Genomic DNA, 24,223 nt, shown 5'->3' on the forward strand with positions numbered 1-24,223 from the left:
ATATTGAAAGGCCACATTAAGGTCTCCTCAGAGAAACTTCAACTCTCAGCCTTATCTCACAGGAGAGGTGCTACAGCCTCCCTACCACTTCCATGGCCCTGTTCTGGACCTGCTCTCAGAGGTCCACAAATCTTTCCTGTGCTGGGACCCCAGTGATGGATGCAGCACTGCAGGTGAGGTCTCAGCAGAGCAGAGCAGAGCAGAGGAGCAGAATCATTTCCCTCACCTGCTGCCCATGGTGCTTTTGGACTCTGAGTGCACACTGCCAGCTTATGTCCAGCTTTTCATCCACCAGCACCACAAGAACTACTTGGCAGGGCAGCTCACAATCCTTTCATCCTCCAGCCTGTGGGAGATGACCCCCATCTGGGTCAGCAAATCTCAGAAAATCCAATCGGCCTTTCCAACATCAGCTTAAAGGCTGCTTACCAAGCTGGGACTACAAGAAAGAGCTTTGAAAATATGACTGGAAACTTGCTGAGAGGAGGTATTTTTTCTTGGTGTTCTGTTGAAGTTTTAAAGCACCTTATAAATGGTGCATCATCACAGACCAAAGCAATTGCATTACAGTGGGAGCATCACAAAATCACCAGCTGTTATCTCAGTAATCAAGTCATTTCCGCTGACATCTCTCTACTGGCTACAGGTCTGTTCTCATTTAAAGAAGACAGAAGAAACTCAATGAAGTCAAGACAATTTTACCACTTGGACTTAGTGCAGATAAGTGGTCAGACAGACTATAGACTGCTTAATAATAAAAAATACGTACACTGAGCACACTGAAAAAGTAAAGAAAGTTTCTAGAGAATTAGAAATTGAACAAGAGCCGTGACTTACCGGTGCTCCTACGTAGCCTTTAATGCCTGGAGGACCTTGTTTTCCCTCGGATCCCTGGCAAGAAATTGAGATACAGTAAACCACCAGAAACTCTTTCACATAAAAGACCAAGAATAAAATTAGTTTGTCAGAAATGCATGTTGGTCTTCCAGACTCACATTGAGGCTTCTTGACTCTCTCAGTGCTAATACAGGAGTCGTGTCTTTCCAACTACTTACCCAAACTGACACTCCAGTATTTTCCTCTGTCCCCTCAGACATTAGCAAGTTTTATCCTTCTGCTTTCAGACTTTAACTAAAAACTGTCCCATACAGGTTTCTCTAGAGCTTATTTCAAAAGGTTTAGCAATGTCAGCTGTTGCACCCAACACCTGTTGGGGCTCCTGAACATAGCATTAATGGAACAAAGCAAAGGTATACATTGCAGCAAAGTGACCACAGTCTTCAAAATATTATATGTTTTGAAGAGTAAATGCAAAGAAACAGATCCAAACTAAATTTTCCAATGTTTATGTTTACTGATAAGAAAAAATGCAAGAGGATCAGGTACATTTCATCAGTCTTTCAGCTGGTTGTGCACTGACTCACCCTGGAGAAGGTACACCGTAATGGAGAGTACTCACAATTTGCCCTTATGTGTCTTACAATGCCTGAAAATTATCTGGATCCCCAGCTGAACAGGTTCAGCCCTCAGAACTGTCCCATGGGGACAGCCTGGGCCTGGGAAGTTGACCTAGAGAATTGGTTTGGCATCTTATATCACCTATTTGACAGATTATTTTCTTACTTACATCACTTCCCCGTCCCACCACTCTCATCTGTCTAACTCCTGTCTAACACTAACTGGGTGGCTGTAATGGATAAGGCTTCAAAACAGATAGAGATATTATTACTAAATAATTTTATAATAATGACTAGATTTTGTATTAATAAAAGTTTTACATTAAATAATAAAATTAAAAATGCAAGACATGTATGCAATTAATTAGTAGCAGAAGTGAGGCTTTTTTTTCCCCAGTGCAGGTTAACAAGAATAGGGTTCAAGCACAAGCAAAGATGGCTCTGGGATCAGACCTCTGCAAGGTCAGGAAGCCTTGCAAGTCCTCTTATAGCAAGCATGCACCTAAATCTCCCCTTCAGCCTGCAGAGAAATACTGCTACAAAAGTCTAGGCAAAACCCCAAGAGAAACAGTCCTGCTCCAAGTCATCCAAATTGCAGAAGTCTAACTAAGTCCTGTTACATAAAACGTGGTTGTAGCACTCAGCAGAAGTTATAGAGAAACTGGGTTTGTCTGGATGAGATGTGCTGAACCCACTCAAGGCCTGTGCTGAGATCATGTCTGGTAAACCAGAGAAGCGTGAGACCTTCGACAGGTCGAGCAAGCAAGAAGGAAATTTGTCAAAATGAAACTCTTACCTAATACTTTTTATTTCAAAGGATTGATTTTTTTTTTCCCCTCTCCCTCTGCTTTTTCTATTAAGTGCAGATAACTGTCAGTTCAGATGGGAATGCTATAGCTATGTCTGTGCCACAGCAATGACAACCACAAAAAACCTCTTTATCCTTTTATTAGAGATACAGTGGGGAAAAACGAAGGAAAAGGTTGAATATTTGCAGCAGGATATTGCAGGCTAAAGGGTCTGATCTCAAAAATCCAAACTTTATTTCTCTGCCATAACATTGTGCAGTGAACAATCTGAGATCTGACCCTTTTTCTCTGGACCCACTTATTCCATTTAAATTAACCTGTGAGGTCCCACATATTTATGTGGGAGTTTTCCCCACTGGCCAGTGAATATTTCTTGCCGTCTCAGATTACCATGACATCTGTAACCAGAAGCTCCAACACCTCAGCACAAGGCTGACTTTGATGACTCTTCTTTGTATCCAGCTTGTAGCCAGCAAGATCATCCATCATTCTCGGGGAACAAAGAAATTTACCCTCCAAGTTTGATGAAAAAGAAAAAACTCACTCCAAACCCTACAGGTTTATGCTGAAGACACTGAGCTAGGAACAATCTCCCCCTGAGACATCACTGAGAAGCAAAACCAGTAAAACCAGGGATGATGTACCAAGGTCATTTCATTCCTGTAACCTGTACATGAACCCTAATGGGCTCAACGACCATTTCTGTAACTCTTTGGACTGAAATTCCATTACCAGAAGTCTGGAGGACTCTTATCTGTGCTACTGGAAGCTTCACACAATTAATGAGGTCTGTAAAAAGTACAAGACAATGTCTTAAAAGAAAGTGCTGGCAGTTCCCACTGAAGCAAAAGGCTCCTCAGCCAAGGAGATAAACAAGGGGCTGAATTTCCTGGGGCACAGGTATCATTGCTGAGCACACACTGGGCTTGTCTGGCTCAATGCTAATGAAGATGGATCGAGACAGGAAGGATCACAACCCAACCAACCAGACAAACTGCAACATTGCTCTCCACGGAGCCTGGGGTAGAGCCCAGAGCTGCTGTATTGATGCCAAAAATAAGTGATCTGCCAAAAAACCTCTAAATAATCATTACACCAGTAATTGGAGATGTGACCTCTCTAATTGCCAACTCCACCCATCCTTATACACCTTGTTCCACATTGATGAGGTGCTCAGGCTTTACACTGAGGAGTAATGTGGATTCCTGTTTTAGATTTTAAAGCCCTGTCAACAACTCAGGGTTATTTCTTAAAATAGCTCAGGCCAGAATCCAGCTCAAGGACACTGCTCACAGCCAATGCTTCATTGAGGTAAATGAAAGTCACTGTGAAAACACACAATAATTTTATATTTAGGCACTGTGAGAGGCTGGGGTTGGCCAAGCTCATGTCTTCCCTGGGAGCACCTGGCACTGTCCAGTCAGATGTCTTTAGGTCCAGCCCCACCAGCACCTGTCCTGCCCAGCCCACAGATCCGAACTCCTTCTATTCTGCATTGCCTCATTAATTGGCAGAACTGCATGTTTCTGAAGAACCTGGTGGGAAATATGGAGCAGGATCAAGTCCACTTTGAGGAAAATGTAGGTACCTCAGTTTAACTTGGTTTGTAAAAGCTTTGCAAAGCAAATGTGAGGAAATTCATACCACAAAGAGCATCATATAGCCTGCTGTTCTGTAACTCCACTACATGAGACATGCAGGACAGAGAGAAAATATGTATTTATTTACTTGATAGGAGAGATGCAGATAAAAAGCATTTGTGAGTGATAAATTCAGTTCATTTCAGCCAAGATCCAAATCCTATTAAGGGCAAAATATTCAGTGTGCTGCCATTCGGCTCAGCCCAGCCCTGCTTTGCATGTGTCATTTATCCCCTGCTGAAGCCAATGTGGTTTCCACAGAGAACCCTGGGATGGCTGCCAAGTATTTCTGCTAATCTAAAAACTCCTCATGAGTTCTGATACTCTCCTGATGGGACTTTGGGAGAGGGTGAATTTCCCTCTATGCAAAAACACCTTTTGGAGACAGGGCTCTGCATAGCTGAGGAACACAGGGGACCTGTGTATGACCTGCTTCATCAAGTCCTCTCAGACAGAGCCAAGGGACAGTCAAGGCTACACCCAGAAAGGTGCTGAGGTACCAAACTCCTATTTGAGGGTAACGGCATCAGTGAACTCAGTGTGAGATTTAGGTGACTAGAAATGGCTCTTTCAGAAAGATGAGATATTCAAAAGTCTTGGCTTCTACAGGAACAGAACTGAGTGAAGTTAATTTAGGCAGTCAAATAGTTGTCCTTGCAGCACCTTTTACAAGATGAACTGAACTTGCTGTGCATGGTACCCCCAAAAACACACTTGTCACCATCTACTTTTTATGTTATAACAGCAAGGCTGAAACCACATGAGGGTATTTATCCCCTCAATAACCAGGGAACAAGGCAAGGAGAGCTGAGACTTTGAAAGAAGGTTAGAGAATTGCTGCTTCAAAATTTGCATTTCTGATGCCTAGCTAAGTCCCACCAGATCTGCATTCAGAAGCACCTTGTTTGAAGCAAACCCAGTGATATAAGCACTGGCTTAAGTTCTATATCACTCAGGCACTGCTCACTGGTGCAAAACAGAAGCTCCCAAACTAGGCAGAAACATTAAGGATAGGATCTCTACATGTTCTATTTTTCAAGTCATAGAGTAGGAGTAATAATTCTCATCAGCATCTTAGTGAGAGTTGGAAAAGCTATAGAAGATATGACACAAGGTTTATGTGCCCCAAAACATGCTTTGTTCACCTTCTCCAGCTACACTGTTGATTGAAAAAAAGTTATTTCTTCTTCTTACAGTCTTTGCATAATTGCTGATACCTTAGCAGGCCCCTTATGAAAATGGGCATTTTGAGTTTCTAAATTCACTAGTAAGAATATCAAATGTCATCAACAATGAGTAATTCAAGCCATCTAAACATAAAATATCAGTTAAAGAAATATGCCTGCCCATGCAAAGAAGAAGGGAAAGGTTACCTTTGGACCTGGTGGCCCAGGCAGTCCAAAGGCCCCTGGATGTCCTCGTTCACCCTGCAAGTAACAGAAATATCACTGGTAAACACAAATCTTTTATATAGAAAGGCTAAGATAGCTCAAAATAGTCAGTGCATGCAGTTAGAAATATTGACAGTCCTGAGTGCCATTATACAGAGAGCTGAAAGTCTACAATGTGTTTTCCTCAGAAAAATGAAAGCAGAAATAAAATGAAAACTGAAGCAGCTCTTTATCTACTCTCAAAACACAATCAAGTAGTAAAAAATGAATTCCCTAAGTTGTGAGCAGCTTGCACTGATTAAAGTGTGCAAAGATGGATTCCTTGGAGTCAGCAAAATGCATTTGTTATTGATTTGTCACCTTGCAGTGTATAAACAAATCTTATAAGGAATTCTTTAAGTACAACAGTGTCCAATCCCATGCCATGTGTGATGTGATGAAGTTGCATCAGTTCTGGAAGCAATATTGAAAAATTGTCACAGTTTTTCCAAAGTAGGACAATCGTGGAACAAAGAAAAAACAGGATGTAAGGAAAAGTGTTTTTTTGCTGTGTGTGTCTCCTTTTATGTATACCTGCCTTCCAGAGAATCCTTTCCCAAGCTCCTTCAATTGCCACCAAGTGACTGCCATAAAGTGAATGACATGGTGAAGGTTCAACATTAGGTTGAAGACATTTCTAAGGGATGGTGATCAGGCAAGGGAAAAGATGTAAGGCTCTAAAACACACTTCTATGAGATACTGGAAAACATATTTATGGTTTTCTGTTTCAGCTGTGGTCCTCTCACAGGCAGTATTTGGTACACTGCATCCTTTCTAGAAGTAACCTTGCCCTCCTCCTCTTCTCTTAGTATTTATCAGTGCACAAAAGGACTCGAGGTATTTTCTTCTGTGACCAAGACTCCAGTTTCTCCTGCTGTGGAAAGCAGCATGGTCCCTTGCACCTTTGCTGACTCTGCTAGCCAAGGACTCCTTGCCAGCCATAAAAGAAGTGGCCAGGCTCTGCAGCTGCAGCTCTTTACCAGCAGGTCCCAAACCACAGAATGCTCCTTCTCCCTCCTTAATGAATGACAACAGAGCAGCCCAGGAGCTTCCAGCCATGGTTAATCCATAGGACACCTGCCTTGGCTGCAGACATGTGAGGGAGAGTTTTGGGACTATTAACCTCCTGCCATTTATTTCTGCTGCTCCTAAAATGGCCACACAAATCCCCCAGACGGGTTCCACTCCAGGCAGGCTGATGCCCACTGCCTGCCTCACACTGAAAAGCAGGATTACATGGGAGGAACAAAAAGGCTTACAGCTTCTCCTTTTGCTCCATCCCTCCCAGGGGGGCCAGGTGAGCCCAGGGAACCCTGTAACAACAACAGAGTTATCATCAGCACAGCATTAACACCCGCTGCAAGTGCCGTGACACGAGCAGCACATCTAGAGAAGAATAAGAAATGAGGAGAAACATTTCAACACAAACATTCATTATTTACAGTTCCTGGAGGAGCTGCTGCTGACATTAACACACTAGGGATGATTGATGAGCTGCTAATGAGGAACTAGGCACTCTAGTCCACTTAACTCATTTAAGAATAAATTAATATAAAAGCTCTGGAGCTAATTAGACACATAACAACTGAGTCATCCTAATATTATCATATCATCTTCTCTTAGCTTCTTTCTTCACCATTCCATTGTCTCAAAAATTGCATTATTATTTTTTTCCTCCTTGATTATACAGCATTCATCCCGAAGTTCAGAAGCCTCTAGGCAAAGCTATAATATACATAAGTAGTAAGCCTAAAAGCAAACGGAAAAGAAGCCTTGATATACTCAAGCAGTCCTCAGGAATGACCCTGGCCACTGGGAAGTGAGTCCCAGAGCTGTGAATATGCAGAGGTGTAGAAAACAAAGAAACAGAATGCCAAATAACACTTAAATTCAAAATTTTACCATTTAAAAATCTTCCTATGCACCAGGATGAATGGAACTAAATATGCTGAGATTGGCAGCTCCCCAGCTAACAGGAACAGCAGCAAATGAGGAGATAAAGCAAGTTTTCTGCCTGCAGCTGGCAATTTAAAGAACAAATGGAGAGTGGAACAAACAACAGACAGGTTCAACACACAGTGAGGAACTGGCTTAGTGTTTTCACTTCTCGCACTGCAGCAGTTTTGTCTTAGGTGTGTTATAAAAAAAAGGCTCAAGTGAGAAACAGACATGGGCACTGCAGGCTGTGATTGTACAGGGCTGGTTTGTTGTATGTTACTTGGAGAGGCATTTTGCCTGATCTGGAACATTTGCTGTTTTATAAGAGGTGGAAAAAGTTTAATTTCCTAAAATTCCTCCTGCAAATGAGAATTTGATTAAGGGATTTCCAACAAATGTGTCCAAAGTCAATACTAGTCAACAGAATTATTTCAGTACTGGATTTAATTTTTGGTTTTTTTAAAATGATGACACAGTAAGCAGCTAAAGGCCACCACAGTCCAAAAGTTATTTATGTTCAGTGCAAGTAAAGGCATAGTAATCTTTGGCCTTCTGTGTCTCATATTGAAGAGACTCTAGTGTTCCTGTGTATTAGCATTGAGCTCCTGTTCTATTACATTTAAGTATTTTGGAGTTTTACAAAGTTTAGTCGAAGCTCATGCCTTTGAGCTCTCCACACATTTGTCAAATGTGGCTGAGCATCATCAATAAAACTTTAAAACTTAAAAACGTTTGGCTGCACTTTGATGAAAAACAGTACAACATTAGAATATCCTGTTCTGAGCACCTTCCTTACACAAAATGAGACACAATATAATACAGAAGTAAAACAAAAGACTTAGAATAGGGTCAGTTTTCATTAGACTTCCACAGCAGCTTATAAACTCTTAAACTTTTCAAAGTATAATTAATAAAGATTTTGACTTACTTTTTCTCCTTTGTCCCCTTTCAGTCCAGGGAAGCCAGGAAAGCCTTCTTCACCCTACAACAGCAATGGAAGAAATACCCCATATCAAATGCCATATCATTCTGTGCTATATCTGTGTACTTTAGACAGTGCAGTTGTCATGTCTTGAGAACTGAGTCCAGCTTTTCACCCTCACTGTAACAATGCTCAGTCACCTGTCACTTGCCCATATTTGAACAGCTTCACTTTCAGTTTTCTATTCCAGTGCATTCCTTCCCTTCCTTTTTGTAATTACCATCCAGAACCAGATTAGAGACCTACCCTTGTTAAAAGAAAAGGATTTGAAGCATTTCTTCCTTGAGAAACCCTCCTGTTGCCATATTCCAAGGCATAAGAACTTGAAGTTTGGCATGGCCAACTTACTACAATGCCAAGTTCCCAATGCCATGGATTTTTTTTTAATTGAAATAAATGGCATGGAAATTGACATGAAAAATTTTGGAAAAATTCAAATGTAGGATTTTTTTTCCTTCTATCTACTCTCATTAGGACAAAAGACTGGGAGCTTTTTCCCCATCTGCTTTTGTAAAAACTCACTAGCACAGAAGGATCCTTTTGCAAGAGCATTAAATTGGCTAAGAAGTTGATGCATATATTTATTTCCAAGTTGTCTGCATACACATAAGGACTACCTAAATATGTAGATAAATTCAAGCCAAATTCTGCCACTAGCAATCTTATTTCTGACTTTTTTCCATAAGTCTAGTCTAGCAGAATTAGATGGATGTACTCCTAGGGCAAGGTTCCCTATTTTGACAGTAGATAGTGTTAAAATCCAGCCTTATTTACATATAGGTGTATTTGGCACTTAAAGGTAAACAAAAGATAGTATCTGAAAAGTATCTGTCCTGTATATGCAAATTAAAGTCTTCATAATCACATTTCTTGCTAACTGAACCTTCACAAAGCACTCCAGAATTTGCAATGCAGCTGGTGGTAAAAATCAGCTCTGCTCTATTGGAATGGCTCTCTAATGAGATAGAAAACCCATCAAATAGAAAACATGATTTTTGAGGAAATAATTTGCTCTGAGAGGTCAATATAACTTGAAGGAACTGTTGTTGCATGGCAAAGTGTGTCACACAGGTAGGAGAACAATTTGTGTCTTTCCCATGCAAAGTAAAAGGAGTTTGCATAAGGTCCACTTAATTAGCTTCTTCTCTTGCCTTTTTTTTTTTCCTGCCATGAAATAGCAAATGCTTGGCAAAGCTGAACAAATTAATCCTAGGAGCAGCCAATAAGTTTGAAGCATGGTGTTCACAGAAATATTAATGCAGGACAGGGGAGTATCCACCAGTTTTTCCTGTTTTTCTCCAAGGAGAAAATTGCACAGAACCCGGACCCTAGAGACAGGTTTAATGTCCCCTGGGGAAGCACCACTGGAAATGCTGCAGAGTGAGAAGAGCTCCTACTTCTGTCCCTTCTGCTGACCTCCAGTAGAATCAAAAAGACCTCCTAGGTCAAGTCCAGCCATTTACCCAGCATGGCCAAGTCCACCACCAAACCACATCTGCATGTTTTTTCAACACTTCCAGGGACAGTGGTTCCTTAACTTCCCTGGGAAACCTGTTCCATTTGCTTGACCATTAAAAATTGCAAGCATTGTGTAAATATGGAAAAGAAAGAGCAGAGGCAGGGAGCACAGGGTAGTGGATTAACTGCCAGGCAGAGACTCTGCAAATGCTTTGGGATGAAACACATTGGGACAACAGGTAGGCTCTGGCAGTTGGCATTGAGCCCTGGGGAACAAAAGTCCATCACATTCTTTGCACAAAAGCCAAACCTGGTTGTGCCACTGAGAGGGGTTAAAATAGTCCTGTGTTCCCAGACTGGCTGCGCTCCCAGTTTCAACACAATGGGAATCAGGTGGTGACATGGAAACCACACGTAGCTGTTTATGCCATGCAATCCTATTGTCACCCATCTATTTTATGAATATCTGAAATTCAAAGGCTGTCCTTTTCTGGAGAAGCACCAGAACCACAATAGGAAGGTAATAAGGACTTGGGAAGGTAATGAGATGCACCAGGAAAAGAAGAGGCTACTGATAAAGAGAGGAACTGACAACATCCTCTAAGGCATCTTCCCTTAGGTTTAGCCTGTGTTTTCTGGAGTAGTTTTACACTTTAGATGGGGTGGCCTTCTGCTTTTTTTGGTCAATAGTTTTGTGAAGAAAAACTTGAATGTGCAGGTAGTGGTACCTGTGAGGTATTTTGCAATAATAAGTATGGCATTTGCAGTAACAAACAAGCTTGGCTTGTTCTTAAAATTGAAATACTTATGAGAATGAGTTCTTAAAAAATGAAATACTGCAAGCTCTGAGGATACAGCACTAGAAAAGTCACTCTAAAAACTCCATCCTTCATTCCACAAAGAACTAATAACAATTCTGCAAGATAGAAAATTAAGAAGGCTTTCTGAGCCATACTGAAAACAAAAAGTTTAACCAGAATTCAGTAAAAAGGATAGAATTTTGAATTTCTTTGCATTTACTTTTGAATGGAAGCATTCAGAGCCTCACAATGGATACAAAGCAAGGGGTAGCCACTGCTTCTGTTCTTCCAGAGACTCTCAGAACAGGGCTTACATGGGCACATGGTTTGTCCAGACTCAATGGACTGAAAGAAATGCCACATGATGAGGAACTTCAAAGCACAGGCAACTCTCAGCTGCTGCAGACAGAGTATTGGGTGATGAAGAATAAAAATACTCCTCTTGGCTTCAGCCAAAAAAAAACAAAATAGGTGATCTGGGTAAGGACAGACACGCTCTGGTTCCATTGAGAGCTTCCTTTGTTAGTTTGAGTATGTTAGCAGAATTATTCCATTTCTATATTTGAGGAAGGATGTCTGCCTGGTACACCACCATCCTGTGGATTTAGCAGACCATGCCAGCTCCAGGTTAGTGATCCCTTCACACTTACCATATGCACATGTACCTTGTTGTGGGTCATGCAAAAATTCACCTCACTTGGGTTACAGTGAGCCCCACTAGCCCACAGTTTATGGAATACCACATGTTTATGGTCAGTGACCAAATTATATCCACATTTGCCATGGTGTAACCCCAGCCAGCAGCCAAGCCCCACACAGCTGCTCACTCACTCCCCCACCAGAGGGATCAGGGAGAGAATCAGAAGGGTAAAAGCTGGAAAACTCTTGGGTGGAGACAAAGACAATTTAATAGGGGAAAGCAAAAGCCAAGCACACAACCAAACCAAAACAAGGGGAAATTTCCCTGCCTCCCATGGGCAGGCAGGGGTTCTGCCATCTCCAGGAGAGCAGGGCCCCATCACAGGTAATGGTTACTTGGGAAGACAAACACCATCACTGCAAATGTCCCCCCTTTCTCCTTCCTTCCCTCACTTTGTACATTGAGCATGATGTCACATGGTCTGGAATATCCCTCTGGTCAGTTTGGGTCACCTGTTCTGGCTGTGTCTCTTCCCAACATCCCAAATTTCCTCCCCAGCATGGCCATACAAAAAGCAGAAAAGGCCTTGGCTCTGTGTGGGCCCTGCTCAGCAATAACAAAAACATCTCTGTATTGTCAACACAAATCCAAAACACAGCTCCATACCAGCCACCATGAAGAAAATTAACTCCACCACAGTCAAAAAGCTGTAAAAGATCCCATGTAGATCCTGCTATGTCTGAGTAGAGATAATGATGAAATTACAGAAAAATAACCTTAATTGCTAGATGATTTATTTCATCAGAGTGGGAAAAACTAGTGCACAGAGTTTGCCATATCCAACCTCATAATTTTTTTCTGAAGAGACCTAAAACAGAGAAGGAAGGAATCTGCAGGTATAAGGAGAAATGTAGAGATAGAACAATTTAGTATTACCTGATCCTAGAGAGACATAAAGCACATAAAGGAAAAATTCCTCAGTGATGTTTTTAAGCAATCCACTCAAATTTAAATGGTTTTCTTTCCTCCATTTGCAGCTCCTCAAGCAGCTGCCAAGTTTACAAATATTTCTTCTAACTGGAGAACAGCTGTGGCCTATAATCACATATTTTATTTGCAACTCTGGGTTGCGGCCTATGTTAATGAAAATAGAGCAAGCTAAACAAAAAAATAAAATGGGGAAAAGTTAGTCCAAAACACATGATTAGATTCTCATTTGCCAGTCAAATTCAAATAAATCACTGGTCTCTTCCTTCAGCACACAGACCAGACAACAGAAGACAGATCATTCTAAGGTCAATTCCATACATTCTATTTATCCTCCAAACTGGTCTACATCTTACTTTTACATTAAAAAAGTGTCACTTTTCTAATGCTGGTATGAAATTAAAATTTCTAACCCTGTCACAAAATGCCAATGGAAGACTTGCAAAACATCTGCCAAGCAGAACCCCACGCATGACACACTCAGCATGTTGGCAGCTGCACAAACTGGGGGGTCTAGAGCCAAAGTAGGAGAAAAAAATATCAAGATTTGAAGATAAACAAAACAACTGGGCAAGATGAGATGGAAACAGAAGTAAAACTGAACTGTGGAATGGTGGCACTTCACCATTAACACCCCCCCTCTCTCCTTTGTTAATTAACTTCACAGCATCCCTGTGAAATGAGAAGGGGGTTACAGCAACTGCAATATTGCTGTCACCTCATGAGGGTGATCAGTGAGAGGTGCAACACTGGAGAGGACAGACAAAGGTCCAAGAGTCTGGGGCAAAGACAGAAACTCACTCCAGATTCCCTGTGACCCAGGTTAGTGCCTTAACCATAAATCTGTTATTTCTCCTGGCTCTTTGGCCTGCATCTACCTTGGCAGCTTGATGTTCATGAAGAATAAATGAGGAGATGATGGGTAGCTGTCCTACTGCTGATCCATGATTACACACTGAATTGTGAGCAGTGTTTGATGAGTCACATGAAGTGGGAGGATAGAAGAGATGTTGAGGGAGGTCTTCAGGTTCAAATGTCTTAGAACACTTCCAAGAGACCTCACAGTCTGGAAGAATGCAATATCTTTCTTTTCAGGGTTTCTCCATTCAAGGGAACCAACCAAGGACATAATAAATATTTTATTGAAATGTACTGTAAATTTAGAGGTGGAGTGGTTTTGAGGGTTTTTTCTTAGAGAGGCAGGGCAAAGACCAGGGCTTCATTAAAAGCCAGGGATGATCTTCAGATCAACTGAGAGGCAGAGCTGCAGTGGATATATGTCACCTAGCTCAATTTTCAAAAGCTGCTGACCAGACAGGCAGCACAAATTGACTGCCATTCTCCAGTCCCCAGGTGCAGGATTGTATTTGCTGAATAACCCTAAAGCCCTGTTAATATCCTGGCAAATTTGACACCAAAGCTGGCCTGATCTTCTGCTTCCACATAAAATAAGACATTCATCTCAACTTGGACTTTGCTGAAGTAAAGAAGAAGGAAGAAATTAAAGAAATCTTCTCTTCTGGGTCTTCATATTATATTCTGATTTAATAAACAGAATGGTAATGTGGACATGATACACAGGGGTCAGAGGAAGTCATAGGTTCTGCAGGACTATCAGGAAATCCAGCCCAGTGCAAACAACTGTCTAAATGATAACTATTTGTGGGTTTTATATTTCAAATGCATGAAGTATTTTATTTAATCCATTACATAGAATTCAATTGTCCCCAAAAGGTACTTTCCCAGGAGATATTTATTTTCAAAAGCTCTCTAACCCCTTGAATCATGAATGTCATGAACCTCTCCCCCCACCCCTGAGACCAGAAGGGTTCTTCTGACCCTCCATTTTATGACCATGGTTCTTCTGGAGAGAGCAGATGCCCCATTTTTCAGAGATTCCAACAGATATCTTTCTCTCAAGAAACCTGATGCTCCAGATTTTCATAAAAATAGACAAAGCAACAGCTGGGTTGTAGCTAATTTGACACATGGTCACCTATAAGCTTGGAAGTGAAGGAGAAAAGAGTCATCACAGCTCATTCATGTGGCACATGAGTCATCACGTCAGTGTAGAGTTCAGAATAACACAGAAACATCCTAAAGACTTCAAAGTTGCCACTGGTGCCTGGAATCCTGTCCATCAGCTTCATATTATCTGCTTCCCTACCATGACACTGCTTCACTCCCTAAACAGGTGATTGCTGAGAGACTGGGGTGGTCAGACACCCCTGACAGCTCCTGAACTTCTGCTTCATCTCCAACCCAGGCTGAGCCAAGTGGAGAATTTCACTAAGGAAAGCATCTCTGCAGCAGAGAGCACAGGGATGTACAAGAGGGAGCTCTTCTGTTTGAAATACTCCCATTCAACAATTGCTGAAATGTTCAAGTTAAGAAACAGTCAAGATTTGGCAGAGCTATTTATGATTGAACATAATGAATAGGAGGTAAAATATAATTGGAAATAATCAGTACTATAATCCCACTGCACAGAGGAATAACCTGACAAATATACTGGGCTACAATGAGTTGGGTTTGCAGATGTAGGACTAATAGATCCCAAAAGTTCCTTTTTTCTTGTTTGCATGGTTGGGGCAAGAGGGTCTTCAATTAAAGACACATTTCCTAGAAACTTTAAAATATGAAAAACATAACTCTGCTCCAGAAACTTCTTTGCCTTGAAGCACAAGTTGATGTTCCTTACCAGCACCTGACATTACTCAAGACCAGACAAACAGCTTGCCAAGTACCAGAGGGAAGTGTTCACTGAAACAGAAAAATATTCCACTCATGTATCATGGCATTGATAAATTAAAGTCCTTTCATCTATAAAAAGTAGACAGAAAATGGTTCTTGTCTTGTGGAGGATTTGACACATACTGGTTTATACTTTTTCTTGCAAGAATAATCTATAAAATCCATTTGCTCTGCTTCTGGGAAGTTTCTGATGCTTCAGATCTCCACGTATCCCTTAACAATTTCAGTATCTCCAAGAAGAGCTCATTAGGGCAGAGCAGTAATGTGTCAGAGCACTCCAAACTCTGGTGTTGATCTGCTCTTATCCATCTTCTGCTACTGATATTCCACATTCACCCCTTAGTCTATCTTCTGGTGCCTCCCTGAAATATGTACAAAGCTTTTCCTCAGGATTAACTGCATCATCTAGTCCATGATTCCTCTCCTCCTTGAAGAGTCCCTTCCTTTAAATCTCTCCCTGCTGAGTAAATTTGCCAAATCACTGATCATTCTTCTCACTGCTCTTTAGGAGCAACATCTCTCCACACCTCTCTTTAAATGTCACACCCAAACTGAAGAGAACCTTTGCCTGAAGTCTTATCACCACCTGCTTATAACTTGCAGTGATGCACTGCTGTTCACTGCCAAACACACCTGAGGCTGCTCAGTCAAGTCTTTGCCAAAGCTATAAATCTCTTTGATCCAGTCAGACACAGGGTTTGGAACTAGATGATCTTTAAAGTCTCTTCCAACCCAAACTAATTTTTTTTTCATTTTATGCTATTTCTTTATGAAGTGGTGCTGCTCCCTAGGTCTTTTTCATCTCAGAGGTTATGACAAAAGTCATGATCCTTCCCATTTTACTCGGACATTGAGGTACAGGAAGGGGAAAAGCTCTGGTCAAGATCTTCTTTGGAGCCAGTGACAAGGACAGAAAAAAACCCAGTCTGCAGAGACTCAAACCTACTCCCAACACCAAATGTTTCAGATATCCTTGAAATAACAACCACTAAGGGTCCACACGCTGCTTCAGCAGGAAAGCAAACTCTTGTCATGAAAAACCCTCCCATTTTCCTCATCTGGCACTTAGCACTATGAGTACATTTATTACTCAGCAGAATCTGAGACCCAAAACACCATCTTCCTGTCAATGCCAGACAGAAAAGGGCTTGTGGGCTTTGGGAGACACAAAATCTCAAGGTAGTGCTTAAGAAAAAGGGTGAGAGACCCAGAACAGGAAATTAAAGGTGTCCAGAGTTTCACTTGGGCAAGTGAGGAACAGCATAAAATCCAGTGCTGCCCTGTCTCAGCTGCCCTTACCTGCCCCTTCAGGGAACCCAGGACCAAGGCACCTGCACCTTCTCAGCCATCACAAAACCAGAGACAGCCCAGCAAGAGCTTTGATCAGTGGAAAGGGGAAAACCCATCTGCTTAACTAGAGAGATTAACCAGCAGGGAGAAGGGCAGGGAATGCTTAGGGGACCTTTGATAGACCAGTGATAACAACTTGCTTTGTGTGATTCAGCTCTCTGTGATTCATTGGGCTTAGAGCTGCACTTCAGAGGGTGTGCTCCAGACTGCTGGGAAAGCTGTTTTATTTCCCACCTAACAGGCAGATAATCCATACCTATCCACTACAATATCACTCTCAGGAGCATCCTCCACTCCAACAAGATTTATCAATTACAGAATCAAGACAATCTGGTTTTTCCCCACCCCCCCCATCCCAGTTTATTTTCAGAAGAAACATGGAGCTAGCAAATCTCTCTCACATGCTTCCTCTCCTCACTGCCAGTGGATCTTGGCAGAGAAATCCCCCAAAGAAACAAGTGTTGGAGACTTTGCAAACTTCTGGCTGCCAGTAGATGTCATTGCATACCAGCAATGTACCTGCCAGCCAGGGGGTAATGCTGAAAAGAAATGCATGTTTTCTAAGTTTATGTAAGGGAAAAAAAAAAAGGGAACAAAGTTACTAGCACTCTTACACTGCTGAGAATTAAGCTGTCACAATCACAATAAGTATGAGAGCTGACTTTGAGTTGTTTATTGCAATCTGCAGCTGTTATTCTGGGTCACAGAAACCCACAGAATTTATCTAAAACCCTCTAATTATGGTTAAAAAGAACTCCATCAAACCATGGTTATTTAGCTCTGCAGAATGTGCTTTAACTACAGTTAAGGGGACACAAAAATACTCAGCATGCAGACCAAAATTGGCCATATACACAATAGGATTCAGAACACACTGAGGAAGGCAGATAGTGACTTTACTAGAACTCATCTTTTAATATGAGGATTCTGAGAAGAAATCACAGATATGAAAAACTCCAGTGAACTGCATGACAGCCTTATGAAGTAGATGAGGTATTATTATACAGATGTTTAAGTGCTGGACAGAGAGGTTAAGTGCTCTTAACCAGTACTCAGTAGCTAAGAATAGTTCCTGAGCCAAAGAACAGTTTCAGCACCAAAAAAAAAAAAAAAAAACCAAACCAAAAAAAACCCCAAAACATATATGTAAAAAATCCCTGCAGATTGTGCTTTCACTTTGCCTTACCAGGTCAGTTTTATTCTGCAATAAAATAAGAAGACCTGAGCACTAAGAACATGAGAACTCAGCCCTGAGGAGGCAACATTTCCATAGCTGCTGTCTCCAGGGAACATCAGTGACAGAGCACTGGGGTTTTGTTTTGTCTTCAAATTTCAACTCAATATTATCCCTAAACTTGGAGATGTTTTCCCATTTTGTTACTGTCAAGAAGTGCTGACTGAAGGAGCCAGCATGGATGCTGATGTACCAAGGTTCCTGCAGCCTGCTTCCGCCTTAGCCTCTCTGGGGAAACCCTTCAGCTCTCCAGACCTGGGTAAACTGGGTGGCATTGGTGAGTTTGGGGACTTGGGGACACCACCTGAACACCACAGCAGCCCAGGCAAGGTCTGTAACCTCACTGGGGCATCTTCCCTGCACTGGGCTCACCGTTTCAGCAATGAAAAGGACACACATTTCTCTTGAAGTGCTAATCAGCTTTATTTGGAAGTTGCAGGAATAAGGACTATTTCTTGGTTCATGTAGGCTTAGGTCCCACATCATTTAACAGCTCAGACAACACATCCTGCTATTAGAAGTTCAAGCTAGTTGCTTCCCCTCCTTTGTACTGAAGCTGTTTTCAAGCTTTCACCTCTGGCCCTTGGATCTAAATTATCATTGCCAGCCTGAGCCTTACCTGCCAGCGTGAGCTTCACCTGCCAGTAAATCACACACACCATCCTCCTGGTCCTGAAGTGCATCCCTTAAAAATACACAGATGAAAGCTCTCATTCTCCATTGAACCAGCCTGCAGCACTTTTTGCAGGTAGAATTGCACTCATTTTCTTGTGTCCCAGGTTGCTGGATGCTGGCCAGCCCTGATCTAAAGGCACAGTGCTCGTGCTAATTTGGTAAGTCCTGCTGACAGCACAGCACAGGGGTAAAAAAGCAACAGGGCTTTCAGGTCAGGCCTTTGGTATATTCAGCTGCCTCTGGGCAGACAGAGCACAGGGCTGTGTGTGGAGACACTGTATCTAACAAGCAGATTTCCTCAGCTTTTCCAGAAGCCCTAAAAATGGCAATGACTCCAATTTGGAAGAGAAGGGAAGGGGAAGCAAAGCCTCTGTTAGAAGGATTTAGTGGACAAGATATACAGACCTGGAGGGAAAGAGGCTCTTCAGCTTAATTTTGGGGGAACAAAAACTAGCTGCTCTGCTCAAGGTCATTAGAGCCAAGCTCCAAGTCTGGATGTGCCACAGTCTAGCCCAGAGCCTGAACTATCTGCCTGCTTTTCTTTTCTATGCTTGGCCTTGCAGTCACTGCATCTCTAATAAGCCAAGCCACTTCAGAGATTTTATTCTCCTTAGAAATACTATAATAGTCCTTCTGCGTTTTTATCAGAGTCATTAGCATGAAAAAAAAATTGCTAGGAGAATATAGACTTCATCTACTAAAGTTGTTTCTCATATTCATATTCATTGCTGCCTGTGTGATTATTATCATGAAGGAAAGCAGATAAAGCACAAAAGGAAAGCCTGGATACTCTTAGAAACTCATTAGTGAGGGAAGTCCCAGTGTAAAACATAATGAAACCTTCATCCACCACCTCTGCAAAAGATGGGTGCTCATGCTTTGGGTTTTTTCCTCTGATTAATTGGTTTCCTGTGGAAAAATCATGGTAGTGATCACTTGATCTACTTGTTTCATGACACCTTTTTCATGCTTTCTGCTCTTCTTCAACAGGTGTGAATAGTGTTGGTCTAAGCCCTGAACAAACTATGGAAATTTCTGTCCCCTTCTGGACAACAAAGGTGTTAGGAATATTCAAGAGTTATACAAAAGTCTAAGAATAGCTATCAGCAGTCAGGACAAAGGTGCAGTGAGCTCCTGCCCATCTGCCTCAGTTCTCCTCAGGAGAGACTTCTCAAACCTTCTGTCCTGTCACCAATTACATTTTGCAGAGCTCCACTGACATCCTGAAGCAGAGAATGTCTTTGTACTCACTAGAGGTTTACAGATGTCTCTCTCTAATTAACTCATATGCACTGTTTCAAACAACATTTTAACCTCCAGAACAGTCTGCAAAGAGGTATTTCAATACCTGCTGGATGAAAAGCAACTTCATTTTGTTCATTTTAAACTTGCTATCAGGTAGCTTGGTTTGCCTTCCCTTCAGTTTTACAACAGAAGAAAGGGTGAAAAATAATTTCCCACTAATATCTCCATACCACTCAAAGTTTGACAGATTTTTGTCTTATTCCCCCAAAAGTCATCACATTTCCAAGCACCTTCCTGCCTGCAGAACCTTTTCACTGCTCTTGGCCTTTGGGATGCTGGAAGGGTGTCTCAATGCCACTGCATAATGCTCAGTCCTTTGCAAGATAAAGGCAGAAGTTTCTGAGAGCCTCCCCGTTACATTTTGCATGGAGGCATTAGAAGGGCTGGCTCGTGATGTGGATGGCTGTGCCCCAGGAATGCAGACCTCATGCTCTACAGAACCTCCCTTGTCAGACATGAATTCTCTGACTTTGATCGAGTTACTGAAACCCCCTTTTGCTGGAATGGTCCTCAGAAATGCTCTCCAGCTGCTCCTGCTGCCCTCACTCCTCTCCTGCCCCTGCTCCTCTTGAATCAATAGGGATTTGAGATGTGAGTTATAACCCTTCCAGAATCAGCCCATCTGGTTTAGCAGATAGCCACTTGAATAACCTCCAGAATAAAGCTAAAGCATTCCCTTTCATGGTGATGAGGTTACAGAATTGGATATTTACCCACATATAATCATCAGTTCAACAACAGAAGCATTTGCAAAAGTGAATTAACACACAGTAAAGGGACACAGATTTATGAGCAGAAATATGACAGACTACATCTCATGTGAAAGGGATTAAGAACTCCAAGGGCTGAAAGATACCAGTCAATAATGGAAATTTAAGATCCAATACAGAGCAGAAATAGGTGAATCCCACCTCTCCAGGAAATCCACTTGAGAGTGGTTTATGAGGGCACCTGTAGATGCATTATGGTATTTTCTTTTTTTTAATATCTGTGCACAATAACTTGGCTGCATATGCATGTTTCTGTATCCAAAAAAAAAAAACCAAAAAAACAAAAACCAAACATCCTCCATCATTCTGAGCTACTTAGGCCTGGCAGAACATGCCAGGCTGCTGCTTGAACCATGAGTTTCCTGGGTATAAAAGTTACACAAGTCCTCATGTCAACATGAATTAGGTTTTCAGCCACAGCTGCTATTATCTCGGGGTTTGCCACTAATGATGTGCTTGACATGTTATATATGCTAATACAAGCATCCTTTTGGCTTTAACTTGGTGATATAACCAAGGTGATGACCTGCAGAAGGAAGGCCAGTACCTCTCCTGTCCTTCTGAAAAAGCACAGGATTTTCCCTCTGACAAATGCCTCAGACCTCACATAAATGCCATACAAAGAGCACTTGGCAACAGCATGGTCTGACAGGTGTTTGGCACTGGCACAGCTGGAGAGCAAGACTGTAATAAGGGGGTGATTTTAATCTTGTCATCTTGGTCTTTGCAAAGGTGAGACCACTTTGTTCCACCAACATTTAGGATGTGAGCCTCGTCCTTTTAAAGGATCCCACAGCACATGCATGGCAACAACCACACAGACTGCAGCTGTTAGCAAAGTCCAGCATTTCTGATCCAGCCTTCCAGCACTGGCTCACACCCACATAAATCAAGGAAACAAACCTGTCACAGCCAAAGTGAGCAAGAAACAAGAATTCCTGCTCGTGCAGCCATTGTGGAGCATCAGGCAAACAAAGGAAACACCTGAATCCTCTCCTTCCAGGTGTTCTCCTCTCTGGGAAGGTTTTCATTTCATAGGTTATTCTACTTTGATGGTAACTGGCATTGCAGGCACTTGCAGCCCTGCTCCCTGTAGTTCTGGCTATTTCTTGGGCACTGGAACAGACTGTGCAGGGACGTGGTCAAGGCACCAAGCCTGTCAGAGCTCAAGAAGCATCTGGATTGTGCTCTTGTTACACAGTTTAGTTTAAGTAGTCCTGGATGGAGCAGGGAGTTGAATTAGATGATCCATATGGATTCCTTCCAACCTGAGATAGTCTATGATTTTATGATTCTATATCCTGAGGCTCTCTTTTTAATCGAGCCAGCAACATACAGCTGATAAATCTTTGCCCTGCGTCAGGAACAGCACTGACACTGAGCCCTGGGTGCACATGGGCCACAAACACCCTGGGTCCCATAAACCCTCCCTTAACAGATGAGAACAAGCTGCCTCAGCTGGCAGAGGTACCAAATAAACACAACAAGCTGACCATAAACTCAGCATCCTCCAAGCCTACACATTTCTTTGGGCACTCAATGCTGTTTGGCTACTCCAGCTGAAGAAACTCTGCACCTACTGTGACATCTCTCTACTTTTCCCCCTCCAGACCAGCAAACCTATTTGTCTATGCATGAAAATAATACAGATGGAATTATATTTTCTGACATTTTTCTGCAGAGTTTCAAAACATAAAACAACAAGAACTTGTTTCAACTACAGCACAACTAGTACCATAAACATTGTGTTTCCCACCACACTGCTGGCTCTCACCACCTGACAAACACGAGCTGGTTTCCAAAGGCTGAATCCTGAGTCTCAAAGGCTAAATGGTGTCTGTCAGTGGGAGGACTGCAGGAAAATGAATGCAGAGATGTGGTTTTTATGGCCCCTATGTTTCTAGCCTGGCTCAATAAAATTTCCTGCCATGAGCAACTGGCATTTCGATTGTAATTTCACATGATGAATTACCACTATATACAATCAATATATCATAACCATAGAAAGAGCAAATGAGAAGCTGCAATGGGCATAAATGCCATGTTCTCTCTAGTGCAGCATTCGCTCTTTCCAATCACAATCCAATATTTGGAATTCTCTGAGCAATTGAGTAGCCACAGATTCCCTGAAAAACATCTCAACAGATTCTTAATCTCACTTTCAATACGAACCTTGATTTCTTTCTTAATATGTTCGTCTCCTATCCTGTCAATCTTTTTCCATTGTTCCTTGCAACTTGAAATTTCATTTTGATCATAAGGAAAACACCCTCAACCAGGTGTGACACAGAGCTACAGACAGAAAGAGCTAATTCTCTTCTGAAGTCTACGCATCCAGACTTTTTTTTTTGATGCAGAATAGAAAGTTTGTATCCAAAATTGCCTTGAAATCACCATCATTTTAAAATGCAAATTAATCCAGTCCTGCTACACGTTTCCCACTGTTGATCACCAATGAAAGAGTTTATCAAGATAGATAACACAGAAATTTTCAGTGGTTATTCCATATCCTCAGTTTTAACCTCCAAGTCTTATTACTCTGTCCTGCCTAATATTTGAAGTAAAAAAAATATTCAGCTTTTTCATTCAGTTTATTAATGAAAAGATCCAATTGGAAGAAAGACTATGACAGACTTCTCATAAGCCACATTTAATCCTGCTGAAAAATTCAATAAACTCAAAATTATGCTTTCTTTCTGTTTTTCATCCTTCCAGCCAATTTCTTTTGTGCATTATCCTCCACGAACTCACTGCTGCTTATACAAAGGGAAGATCATGATTTCAATTTGATCAGATTTTCCATGCTCAATGCACAAAGAAACTCAAAGAACACAAAGGGGAGAAAGCCATGAACACTCAAAAAAGCTTGTCTGCAGAAGGAGGCATAAAGGTTCCCTACAAAGATCCAACTGTGTCACATCTTTTGTATCCTATGCACTCCAAAAGCAACCTCTGAACTACAGCAGGCAACTCATTTGTTGGACCAGTGAAGGATTAGATCTTACCTTTTCTCCTTTCTCTCCTATGCCATAGGCTTTGCCCTAGAAATGAAGGAAAAAAAAAAAAAAAAGAGAGGGAAATGTAAATTTGAGAACAAGGGTATCAAACAACACTACAGATACATATTTCATAGTTTCCTTGTTATGCATCCAAGATCTATCTCTCTTTATATATAGAGATACAAGTCACTTCAAAACTACTATAGGGAAAGCAATTTTCTTTAGGCATAATAATTCAGTGACAAATTAAACTAAAAACTTATCCCAAATTCTCCTACTGCAGCCAGAAAAACATCTTATTTTTTATTCATGGAAGAGCATGATGTTACATTTCCAAAAGCAAAGTTGCCAACAACACTTACTGGAATGAATTTTACATGGGGTTAAAGATTTTTTTTTTGCCTAAAATCTCAGTCTGGCATTTGCATTAATTACAGCTGTGGGAGGCTGTATCCTGGTCATCTGAATGTAAAAAGTCAAGAGAGATTTGCATCTTCTTTGTGTTCAGTTGTCTCATATTGTCCCCCAGCAGACGTGCAGCTGTGGTAAGTGCATCCAAGCTACATATTTAATTAGAAGGTCAATATGAAGTCAGTTATCAGCTGTACCCAGGGATGAAACTTCCATCTGCCCCTCTCCAAGAGAGGCCAGTGAGTGCCAGAGAGATCAGGTTCCTCCTGGGATTCAGGTCCAGCAGAGGGAACAGCTTTGACCAGGGCACTCAACATTGTGAGCACCTTCTCACCATGAAGGAGAAAACAGCTCCTCACATTTTCACCTCCTTTAGCAAAATCATTGGGTATTTCTTACTTACTGACTCTCCTTTTTCTCCTCGGAGTCCAGGAAGCCCTGGGATGCCTCTTTCTCCCTTGAAACAGAAAATGTGTTAATATCATATAGTTAATTCATTCCTTTCTTAGAAATAGAAGGAAAGTGATGCAACAAGGGTTTGACTGAAATAATGGACACTTTTGGTTTCACCAGTCTCTACAGC

At 41.7% G+C, this 24,223-nt stretch overlaps 1 protein-coding gene across 2 annotated transcripts in view; it reads right to left on the reverse strand.

The window, feature by feature from the left end:
• COL22A1 (collagen type XXII alpha 1 chain) overlaps positions 1-24,223 on the reverse strand; it is a 245,023-nt gene that overhangs the window by 119,962 nt on the left and 100,838 nt on the right. For both annotated transcript variants that reach the window (XM_077189317.1, XM_077189328.1), the window contains 6 exons: positions 24,044-24,097; positions 23,236-23,271; positions 8,204-8,257; positions 6,597-6,650; positions 5,280-5,333; positions 838-891 (listed from right to left, as the gene is read on the reverse strand). In XM_077189317.1, the coding sequence (XP_077045432.1) occupies positions 838-891; positions 5,280-5,333; positions 6,597-6,650; positions 8,204-8,257; positions 23,236-23,271; positions 24,044-24,097 (306 nt within the window). The remainder of the gene's footprint in view (positions 1-837; positions 892-5,279; positions 5,334-6,596; positions 6,651-8,203; positions 8,258-23,235; positions 23,272-24,043; positions 24,098-24,223) is intronic.

The sequence above is a fragment of the Agelaius phoeniceus genome, chromosome 1 (genome assembly GCF_051311805.1).
Source record: "Agelaius phoeniceus isolate bAgePho1 chromosome 1, bAgePho1.hap1, whole genome shotgun sequence".
Classification (NCBI taxonomy): domain Eukaryota; kingdom Metazoa; phylum Chordata; class Aves; order Passeriformes; family Icteridae; genus Agelaius; species Agelaius phoeniceus.